Source organism: Scomber scombrus, chromosome 9, assembly GCF_963691925.1.
Source record: "Scomber scombrus chromosome 9, fScoSco1.1, whole genome shotgun sequence".
Taxonomy (NCBI): domain Eukaryota; kingdom Metazoa; phylum Chordata; class Actinopteri; order Scombriformes; family Scombridae; genus Scomber; species Scomber scombrus.
In genome coordinates, this window is record NC_084978.1 from 13945456 (window position 1) to 13957801 (window position 12346).

The window sequence follows — 12346 nt, forward strand, 5'->3', positions numbered from 1 at the left end:
AACTTCTTTACTGAGAAGTCCAACTGGAGTTCTCCTGAGGTGCCACTATAACAGCCAGCAGGCATCTTGACAAAATCCCACCACAGGGAGGCGCTAGTAAGCTTGTATCTTAACAGAGAACAGGTTACACTGCAACTGAGAAAAGGGCCAGTCACAATTAGATTAGCTGTTGAACAGTGCACAAAGATGGCCTGTCTTCTTTTTAGCAAGCAGTCTAAATCTTAATTAGATTCATTTTAACAATCAAAAATGAGATCATGTTTAAACCTAGCAGATCTTTGTCAGGGTCACCTCGACTTGTTTTTCAAAAAATAATTATTGGTTCATGTAGTCCAAACTGAAGATGTTGATGAAAGTAACTGTTCAGAGGCCTGCTGGTGAAAAAAAACTGTGAAGACACATGAGATGCATCCTGTCATAATGTTATGAAAAACAAAAACTATTACAGAATGACTGGCAGCACTGATGGTCTGGATCCACTTATCCACAAGTTAAATTAATTTCTAGGTGAATATGCTGAATTATTTTGTTTATGGGTTATTTGTAATTGTATAAAGGTTGATCTGTTCAACCAAAATACAAGCCTCTTTGCAATGGAAATCTTTTATGTCATGCTGTTTTATAATTATGTGCATCTGTATGAAACTTATTTTACTTTTACAACCGCTGCGTGAGAAAGTGGAGGAATGTTTGAGCTGACCTTTAACTTCCTGCTCCCAGCAGATGGATGCAGAGTCAGAACTCAAGGAAGAGACACTGATAAGTGATGAACAAAAGACAAGCTGTCAACCTAAAGATTCAGTGTGTCATGTGTAGTTTTTAGCGGTATAGTGCGGGAGAAACAAAACATAGATAGAAAAAAGTGCTACATGACACAGTCACACATTCCTGTAGTACATTACGATACATCCTAAGATGCTGGGAGCCTTGGATCTTGATGAGCAGACTTGTCCTCAGTTTATCTTTCACACTTAGTCATTACTTTAACCTATTGTCTTTAGCACACTGCCAGTCCTAAATATCTTAGTTATCAGTCCACATGTTGTCTCTTAGTGCCACAGAAAATAAAAGAATCGTTGGGTTAATAGCACAACTATGTTGTCTTTTCTGAAACTTGCTAACGCTAACATTACCAGCAGCTCACAAGAGAGAGAGAGACACAAACTGAAGCTACTGTGTGCTAAAAAAAATAGCCTATCTGAGACACAAACTAAGGCTAATGCAAATAAACATTGTACATTATCAGGTTTTGAACCATTAGCGGCAGGGGGAAATATAATAATAATAATGATACATTTTATTTGTAACACACTTTACATTTGAAGCAAATCTCAAAGTGCTACAAGGTAAAAACATTAATATTAAACATAATAAAAAGCAAGATAATAAAAGTCAAAGGTTCTGCTAAAAAGAAATATTTTAAGTCCTTTTTCAAAACTCTCAGTAGTCTGTGGTGTTTATTCTCATTTTATACCGTCACTTGTCTGTTTCGTTCAGCTTGTTTGTGTTTTCTTTTCTTTGATGACAGCGAGTCACGCTCCTGTGCTTTTTCTTGTAATAAATAATAATCCTCCATTTATCTGTTTTTTGTTTCAATAAACCTCTCACAATATAAAATGTGTTCAACAGCAACAACTTCATCTTCTTCTACTTCGTTGTCTTTTAACTGGTGTTAACGCCTACTAAATTTGAAACGCGAATGGCTCTTTCTAAAGCCAGCGTTTAGCTTGACTGTTCCGAGCCACTGTAGAAACATGGAAGCCTCCATGAAAACATGACCCGCTCCTTAAGTAGATCTACGTGCTAATTCTGACATAACCCAATAAATCTTATTTTCAGGTGATTTTACACTAATCAAAACATACTTATAAATAATAGATTCCATTTTTACAAAGTCTTTTCTGATTAATGCCACTATATTCTACACACTGTACCTTTAAGTTTGTGTAGTCTCATGATCTTTGTTCTGCAACTTTCTGTGTCAGGTGTGGCTGTGACTGTAAGTAAACATTTGACTTAACTCTTGGTCTCTCTGTCTAATCCAGATTTAAGAGTCCTGTATGTGTGTCAATTAAAGTCCGACAGACAACTCGCTTTGTGTTTTTATTACAGAAATTCCACAACACTATTCATATCGTATGGACAAACTTTGTTCAGAACCACAGATTATTTTAGTTTTTGTCAAAAAGCTGAAAGTATCCAAAGATACCAAACACGAATTAGGCATCAAATCTATTCATGACGTAAAAATTCAGATATAAAATTAGAAGATCTTAGGTTTGAATAGTTCAATCAATGCAAGTTGAGCTGCAATGATTAAGCAATGTATCAATTAGTGGATTGACAGAAAATTCTTTGCCAACTATTTTGATAATCAATCAAACTGTTTTGAGTCATTTTTTAAGAAAATTAACTTCCACACTTCCAGTTTCTTAAGTGTGATTATTTTCTTTGATAGTAGACTTACTATTTTTAAATTGTGGACTGTCGGTTGGGACAAAACGAGACATTTTATGCTGCATCTTAGGCTTTGGGAATCAATGATTGACGTTTTTCATCATCATATAGACCCAGTGATTGATCAATTAATAAAGAACATCATCAACACATTAATCAATAATGACAATAATAGTTGTAGCCCTAAATGAAAGGACTGTGTAGCTGCAATAAAATGATGGAACCAGCTGAGACAGAATGTACATTAGATGCTATCATTAGGTGTGAAAAGTATGTGTGATTTACAGTGACTTGCAGTTTGGGGAAATTTAACATTAGGAGAGAATCAACATTCAAAGTGTGAATCAGACATTTATGATCAATTTTGAATCATCATGTAACTGTTTTATCATTGTTACAGTGTTAATGTATTCATTCACTATCCCAAAAAGGAAACTGCATCATTTTCTTGTAGTCATATAAAAACATGTGACCCCAAAGTGACCCAAAAGCTTTGGTGGTGTTTCCAATTGATGCTCCAACTATGGTGCGTCTTTTTTACTCTTTATGACTGAGGGCAGATTTCCAACGAAAAATACTTTTTTGCTGTTTTGGTCACATACCTTCACTTCCCTTAAACATCAACTACACTGTAGGTCAGGGAAGTTAGTTTCTGTTTGTCAAAGTGCGTGAGAAAATGACTTGATATATTGTACAATCACTTCATGTTATGTGACATACAGTAACAGTTACTATAGTAATAGTTACCCACATTCTAACCATAACATTACTCATGCAGTAATATTTTATGATACATATTAACCTGTAATTACAAAAACATCCTCAAAGATGGTGCTCATTAATATCATGAGTGACAATGTGTAGCATGGATACATCTGCTCCAGTATGGATTCATACAGCAATGTTAAAAAAACAACAACTTTGTAGCATGAAGTAAAACTTTCCAATACTGCTTTCACATCCTGTAAAACTATCAAGGGGTTCAACTTAGATCAGTAAAAAAATACGTTTTTAATTCCATGTATCAACGCCAAAGGTAAAAGCAAAAAAGGAAAATCCCTTATCCCTCTAATGAGGCGTGGGTGGTTTGAAAAGCTCCATCTCGTCCAGATCAGCCCCTCTGTTTTTCTTCACGGCTGAGCAAAAGACAGCTGTGAATATTGAAGGACAAAAACAGCTGGGCTGCACTGGTCGGAGCCGCAGTTTCTGGGTAACTCAATGTCACTGTTGATACAACAGGAAGGATTGCATCATAACTCTCTCATTTCTAAGACAATAACCAAAATATATGTTATCCCTGGTCAGATATCAAGATAAATGTTTATACTACTGTTTGCCATATTCCATTTACCTCTCCTTGATCAGATGACAATAATTCACTAACTGAATCATCTATGATTTTATGGCACCTGTAATCACTTGTGCCAAGTCACTACTTACATAATCTAAAACTTTTCTTCTGCATAGGCACCATTTTCTCAATAAAAAAGCTTTGATTACAGTTACTTCAGTACATATACTTTATATACTGTGTATTACAAATAACATTTTGTTAAAGAATCCCTTTTTGTTAAGAGGTTGTATGCTGAGGAAAGGGTACAGACTCCTTGATTTAAAAAAAACAACAACACTTATTTGTCTTACAAACACAAATGTCATCGAAGGAATCATACTTTCCATAGATTTTACAGTAAAATCTTTTATATTTCTCAAAAAAGGCAAATCACCCAGGTGATGGTAATGTTAGTGCAAGAAATGTTACTGAGTCTAAAGCAGCACTCTTAAATACATGTTCAATGCTTTAGATTCCTGAAAAGATAAAATATAACAGTTCATCTCTCATCCTTTTCTCTGGCTTTTGTGTTTTTGTAGACCAGAGCAATGCCAGTGTTGTTGTTCGGTTGTATTTGTGCCTCTTCAAGTGTTTGGCTGCTTGTCGTCTGTCTTTTTCTTGTCAGAACAGAGATCATTTTAGAGCGGTAGTGATCTCCAGCCAGGAAATACAAAATCGGGTCAATGCAGCTGTTAATGCTCGCCAGCGGCCTGGTGATCTTGTAAGTAAAGTTGACAATGTTGAGTAAATCACATGGCAGATTCAGAACGCGGGTGATGTAGTAGGCGGTCCGTGTGATGTGAAATGGGACGAAGCTCACAGCAAACACCACCAACACCACTATGATGAGCTTGATGGACTTCTGACGTGAGGCGGCGCCTTGCCTGCTGGTAGACACCGGTCTTTTCTGGCACAAGGCCCGCGCCATCAGGCAGTAAGACACCATGATGACCAGGAAAGGGATGACAAATAGCAGCACCATGACGACAGAGCTGTAGTCCACATACCTCCGGAAAGCATTCTGACTGGTTGTGTCGTGGCACAAGGTGTAGTTGTCCCTCGTGGATATGGTGACGAAGATGAGGTTCGGCACCAGACACACGGTCACCACGGCCCACACCAGGCCGCACACCAAGTGGGCATGGCGGGACTTCACCAGGGTCAGCGCCTTGATGGGGTGGCAGATTCCAAGGTAACGGTGCACACTGATGCAGGTGAGGAGGAGGATACTGCAGTAGAGGTTGGCATAGAACAGAAAGCGCACTATTTTGCAGGCAGCTACACCAAAGGGCCAATGACTGCGATTGGCATAGTAATAAATGAGGGTAGGCAGGGAGAGAACATACAGGAAGTCTGACAAGGCAAGGTGGAACATGTACACTGTGCTGGGGTTCCATGGACGCATCTTGATGAACATCCATAAAGCCATAGCATTCAGCACGAAGCCCACCACAAACACCAGACTGTACGATACAGGCAGCAGGATGTATTTAAACTCCTCATCAAAGTAACAGCTAGAATTGAATATTGAAGTGAACACGGCTGACTGGTTGTGTTTGCTGGGGCTGCTGCTGATGACCATTTCCATGATGACGTCTCCTCTCAATGGTGCGCTTCCATGCCAGGAAATGACAACCTTCAAATAAACAAGAAGTTCTGAGATATGCAGACTCCAGCAGAAACAATTTGGCGCTAAAACAGATAACTAATTGACAGATATTTTATCAATCAATAGATTGTTTAAATGATTTTTCAAGCAGAAATATAGACCATTTTCATCTTTAGATGTCACTTTCCCTTCCAAGAAATTATGATAAATCATTTTGATGGGAAACTTTTTTGACATTTTTTAGGACAAATGATTAAGTGAGAAAATAAGCTACAGATTAATTGATAGTGAAAATAATCATTTAAAGGTGCAGTGTGTAAGAATTAATAGCATCTAGAATAGGGGTTGCAAATAGAATATACCCCAAACCCTACCCTCCCAAGCATGTAAGAGAATCATTGGCTGCAAAACTTTCAAAAAGCGTGAGCGGCCTGCTCTAGAGCCAGTGTTCGGTTTGTCCATTCTGAGCTACTGTAGAAACATGGAGGTGCAACATGACAGACTACATGGAAGAGGACCTGCTCCCAATATAGATATAAACGGCCTAATCTAAGGTAACAAAAACACAACAATTCTTATTTTTAGCTGATTATACACTAATTAAAACATACTTATGAATATAATATTCAATTTTTGCCATGTCCATCTCGCCCACATTATATATACTGTACCTTTAATGCAGCCCTACTGTAAGATGAATTTACATTGTCATGTTCAACATTTTCTGAAGAGCAAAATTATCATTTTAAAAACCAGACTGAAGACTTTTCTGTTTGATGCTGTCTTTTTGTCAGTCAATTTTAAAGCTTTTGGTTATTATCTTACAATGCACTGTAACTTTTACTCTTCTGTTTTATCTGTCATTTTCTATTTTCATTTACAAATTTGACATCGTTTTATACTGCCTTGTGTTGCTTTTACATTCTGTCTTGATGTCTTATATTTCAGACAAGGCACAAAGCAGCTCAACATTATATTAATATTAAATATAGCCTATTATATTAAAGGAATACTATATGTTTTAAGCATTGACATGTAAGCAATATTTTAATGTAGCTGGTGGAGGTGGGGTTACTTTTTGTGTGATTTATATCATATTTCATTATAAACTTATTTTAGTTGAAAAAAATACAAATTAACGAATAGTTCTATTAGTATTGTAGGCAAAAGTCTAACTTTCCCTCCTTAAACTGACATAAAAAAACGAACTAATTACTTTCCACCACGGTGACAGAAGTTTTGACATTTATTTATGTAGTTGTTCTGCTCAACATGAGATCCTTCTACATACAGTAACCTATGCACTGAACAACACGACATTTCTCAGTCACACAAATGCAAGCATCGTAATATCTCGGCTGCACTTACCCCAAAATTGGATCCTCAGGAAAATGCTTCTGCCAGGCTGATCTTGATACCGCGGCAATACCCAAAAGTCGTGTTTTCAAAAGTTTCACTTTTAAGCAGAAGTTCAGTATGTTCTCCTTTGTCGGTTTCGCTGTGGGTCAGTCGGCATGGGTTTCATTAGGCACGTTCTTTGAGTTGTTTTCTGAAGTCGTGTAGGCGTCCATGGCCCCGCTACACACACAGCCAACACCGAGCGCAGCGTGTGTGGACAGAGCACACTACGGCTGAAATGGGAAGTCGCATTGCTGAGTGTGCAGAAGAGCCGCCTAAAAACAGTCTGTAGTGTAACAGCCACTTTTCATTTAATGAGCTCAACGCCCACGTGAAGGTGCTGTTATAGGGATCATTTTACCACACACAAACACACACCTATTATGCCTTTTTTAAATGTCACCATTCTTTATCAAACTGTATAATGAGTGCAGTAAAAACACGCAGATCCCTATCCTAAAAACCTTACTTGAGAACCAAGTAGTTTATCTCACTGGGTCCACCTATCATCATGGGAATACACTTGATGTAGTGATGTTAAAAGGGTTATGCTTCCTAATGTTTCTGTGAGTTAGGACGACTCTAAGGGCCTGTGACTGATAGGGGCTCTAAAATTATTGGAACATTTGGTGATTTAAAAAAAATATATTAAATGATCAACCTGTAAGCATACATATATTATTTTATTTGTATTTACAATGTATAATAACACTCAAGGGTTTTTTCCCTTCTTTTTTATTGCCCCCTCGCTATTTACATGAAATGGTTTTTAGTCCTGACTACAAACCAGGCGCCAAGGCTACATGCTAGCAATGAGTATCATGTCTCAGTTTCCTAAAGAAAACCTGGCATCCAAATTTTGAAAAAAAAACAGAGAAAAGGAAGGGCAACAGTATATTACCCATTTTTTCACATAGAAAGGTCCGTGTAGTATAGGTGGTGAAAATTAACCAATTAGCTTAATGTTAGTCCATAGTGGGAAAAGTTTACTTTTGCTGCCTAACATGAGTAACATAACAGAAAATTATGTTTTTACATTTCACTCTGCTTTTAGCCGACATTAAATAAATGCAGGAAAACTTTTAGCAAGTTATTCATACTAAATCAGTTGTCCCTGCCCCTTCTGGTGCCACACCCAATAGATGCAGCTTCAGGGCCAGCAGCCCTGTTTTTATCCCTAACACCAATAAACTAGCCCTACCCCCAACTGAAGGAGGAGGTGAGCAGCACTGTGACATGTCAGTTGGTTTTCTTTGTTATTATTATTAAAAGAAAAAAGATTAAATCCTTTTCAATGATAAGAATTGGTAGTATACTTAGTTGGTATGTATACCTACCATCTTCGGACCACCAACAGAAAAAACTAAAGGGCTAAGTTATGTTCTGCTTTTGTAGGTAAAAATCAGTCTACAGACAAACACAACTGACAAAGTTGGTTAATGTCATTTAAGCTATGTTAATTCCCATTCACTCATTGGGAACAAAAAACACTAAATACACGTGTATAGCTTCGTAATAGTTACATATTGAACCTTTAATATGTTTAAGTAACAATCATCCTACAAAAAAACATTATTCACAACAATAAACTGGTTGCTCAATCCTGCCCCTGTCAATGGACCAAATAGCTTCTACTAGATGTTAGGAATTTGCAATATTCTTTAACAAAAAAATGACCTCCATAAGAGTGAGTATCGTTATAGATGCTGGTTACAGCATCAATTGACCAAGCAAAAATAAGTATGTTGAAATTCATCACTATTTCTGATCAGGAACTTGTTTTAAAGTAGTAATAATAATAATAATAATGATAAATCACATTTATATAGCGCTTTATGTGGTACTCAAAGTCGCTTTACATTTTGCCCTATTAAAACAAACAAATCTTTATTAATTCATACACGGGTTAAAAACAAAACAGAGGTTAAAACATGAAGAATACGGTGGGAGCTAGGTGGGGAAGGCTAGTGTAAAAAGGTGTGTTTTGAGTGCAGATTTGAAAGAGGAGAGGGTTGGGTAGACTTTGATGTGATAGGGGAGTGAATTCCATAGGGTGGGGGCAGCAGCTGAGAAGGCCCGATCACCCCAAGTAAAGTAAAGCAAAGTAAGACTACTATATGCTGTCTTGACCTAGTCCCCACTATATTTTTTAAGAGTTTTAACTGTTCGCTTCACTCTGTCAGAAAGATCTTCATGAGCTTTCATTGGGATTTAAATGATCTTTAATGTCTCTTGAAAGTGGATGTTTTCCTGAATCCTTCACAATTGCAGCTATAAAACCCTGTTGAAAAAAACAAACCTAGAAAGTGATATCTTAAATAACAATAGGCCTATATCAAATCTATCGATATTTACTAGAAAATGATGTTTTTTTAACAAAAATAATATTTAGAAAAGTTTAAGTCAGGTTTCAGGGCAAATCACAGCACTGAGATAGCCCTTACCAAAGTTGTCAGCTATCTCAGGATTAGCAGCAATACTAACGACGTCTCTATTTTAGCTCTATTAGATACCAGTGCTGCCTTTGGAACAATTTATCACAGTATTCTTATTGAGCACTTTGAGAACTGGGTACTCTCTGGCAGTATTTTAAATTGGTTTGGCTCTTAAATATCAGGGAGAGAGTTATTTGTCACTAAGGGAGATCATGTATCAATGAAATATGAGTTATATGCTCCGAGAAGCTGGCTTGGTCCTATGCTTTTTTTGTTGTACATACTTCCTTTAGGTGATATTATCAAAGAGCATAAACTTAATTTTCACACACATGCTGATGACACACAGCTCTATATTTCATTCAACGTAAGTGTTGAAAAAACACTTTGCCATTTAACAACTGGTCTGGCTGCAGTTAAAAAAAGTGGATGCACACCAACTTTCTTAAATTAAATGGTGAGAAAACAGAAATGTTATTAGTTGGTCCACATACAAAAAGAGAGCCACTTCTCATCAAATTTGGCAGTTTGGCCCCAAATCAGAAGTCACAAACCTGGACATTCTCCAAGACTCAAAGATGGTGACCAAAGCAGCTTTCTTTGTTCAAAGACATTCAAAGACACAGCCGATCCTATCCCAATAAGATGGCGAAAAACTTCATGCATTTATTTCAAGTAGATTACATTACTGTAATGCTCTTTTTTAATGGTCTTGCAAAACATTGATAAACTACAATTAACTCTCTATTTGCCTTTGTTTTAATGTGCCTGTTTTTAATTATTCTCTGATTTCTTCAGTTAATTGTAAAGTACTTTTAGTACTAGTAGAGTTTTATCGCCTGTATAAAATATGATATTAAATGTTTTATTATTATTGTTATTATTAGAGAACAGAATGTTTAAATACAGTGAAATTTGTAATTATGTGTCCAGAGGTGGTACGTCATTGCATGCTTGGTGATATTATTTTATGATACAATCTTATTTTCTTTCACAACATTTCAGTTAAGCTATGCTCCCTATGAATACTGTATCATTGTTGTTGTCATATGAATTACTTTATATCATTGATGCAATACTGTGGAATAAATTACGCAGCAGTATCAAAAGTTATCAAAATTTGCACTGACTGAAGCCACAGCAGAACTACTTACATCTTAACATCCTGTTTAATGAGGAACCAGGACTGTAACAAAGGTTAACCATGAGTAGTCTACTTTTAGTTCTGAAATTTCAGCACATTTTTCTGTTTAAAACCTCCATACTTCTAGGTAAAATTCCTTTAAATAAGTAGTTCTACATTGTGACATTGCTACTTTTACTCAAGTAAAAGATCGAAAGTCTGGGGTATTGTCTGTCTAAGGAAGGATAATTCCCATGACAACACTTAATGTTAGTCAATAATGAAATGTCATAGAAGTTAATATTTGCACAGCTGGACAGTAGCCTGTACGGCTGTTATAAAACATCAATTGTGGATGTGGAGCTGTGAATGACTCACTGGGTTGTGTCTCCAGTAATCTTTGTCATCTCAGGCTTTTTTTGTAAGATTCATGTGATAAGGTCTGGAATTATAAAGTCTGATCATAAAGAAATAAAAAGCAGGGAGGATGAGTAATGTTGCTGTCAGTGACAGATGATAAACGACGGTGATATGAGGTGTTTACTTAATAAGTTACCAAAAACTGAGGTCTGATTGTTGCAAACAAGATCATATGCACTCCAATAACCCAAAGTCTATGGACACACTGCTTTCAAATGTCCCTTTTATGATTGGCATTGAGACAGACAGATAGTGAGTTCACATGTCAGTCACACATCTCACTGTTATGTTCAGTTTTCTAATCCTACACTCTGACTGAATAGTTGAGGCCTGTCATGCTTTGACTCAAAATAAGTCTAGTAAAGTCACCAGTACATTTTTTCAAATGGTATTGTCCAACTTGTAATGGTTTGTTAATACCAGACACATTACATTTTGGTTGACCAACCATCTGAGAGTTCAAATGTATCCAAGTTCTTTTGAGGGCTTCCATTTTATGCTGCCTCATACTTTTTCAAATAAGATTTTACATGCAAAACCTGTAATCAACTATGAAGCATTGTCACCAGAAAAAGATAGCAAAAACTGCAATAACAAAACACTTACGAGGCTGCATGTATGATTATTTTCATTAGTGATTGATCTACAGATTATTTTTCCAAAATGGTCTATGAAATGTCACATAACACCTGTTGTGTCTGACTAACAGTCCAGAACTGCAGCATGTTCACTTAACTATCATGTATGATATCAAATCTTCTCTGAGATCAGCATGTTTTTGCATCTAAAGATTATTCAATCATAAAAATAGTTACTGTACTAATTAATTTTCTGTCAATCGACTAATCATTGCAACTCTGCTCCTAATGAAGCTTAGCGAAAGTTCAGACTGGAGGACCATCTTTTTGTATACTCACGTCATAGTTTTATTTCTCATTCTTAAGTCATTCTGATCCTTCTCGCAGCTCATACTGATCTCTGTCAAAGCTCATAATTTCCTTGCTGTTATTTCTGGAGCATCACATCACATTGACACGTCAGCTGTTCACATCACCTGTTCAAGTCTAACCAATAGCACAGTGACACACCTTCATTGTCAGCCTCTCATACTGCAGCTGTCTATTTAAATGTTCTTTCTTGATGCTGTTTTGCGCGACCCACCACCTCCCCATCATCACGTCTTCTGATTCCTCAATGCAACAATTTCTCCCTTCTCTCTCTTCTCCTTCTCTCCCTTTATCTCTCTCTCCCCTCAACCCCAACCGGTCAAGGCAGATGGCCGCCCACCTAGAGCCTGTGGTTTTTCTTGCCACTGTCACCAAGTGCTTGCTCATGTGGGAATGTTGGGTCTAAATTAATGCAAAAAGTGCCTCAAGATGACTTTTGATGTGATTTGGCCCGAGATTGATTGATCGAAGTCATCAGCCACCACCACCAGTGTCTGGACTCCATGGGGGGATCTATCATGCTGCTGCTCAGGACTGACGTCCTTCGATTCAAAAATTCTCCCTGCAGAGTCCTACTCATTAATATCATCTGCATAATAAACATTATTTTACTTCATTCTCTGG

At 37.0% G+C, this 12346-nt stretch overlaps 1 protein-coding gene across 1 annotated transcript; it reads right to left on the minus strand.

Moving 5' to 3' along the window:
• Positions 1–828: 828 nt before the first annotated feature.
• p2ry4 (pyrimidinergic receptor P2Y4) lies at positions 829–6967 on the minus strand. The gene is made up of 2 exons (XM_062426055.1): positions 6768–6967; positions 829–5426 (listed from the first exon to the last, which is right to left on the minus strand). The coding sequence occupies exon 2, from the start codon at positions 5376–5378 to the stop codon at positions 4290–4292; it is 1089 nt and encodes a 362-aa protein (XP_062282039.1). The 5' UTR covers positions 5379–5426; positions 6768–6967; the 3' UTR covers positions 829–4289.
• Positions 6968–12346: the final 5379 nt, after the last annotated feature.

Coding starts and splice junctions, on each gene's coding strand:
- p2ry4 (XM_062426055.1), bottom strand. CDS start 5,378: ATGGAAATGGTCATCAGCAGCAGCCCCAGCAAACACAACCAGTCAGCC.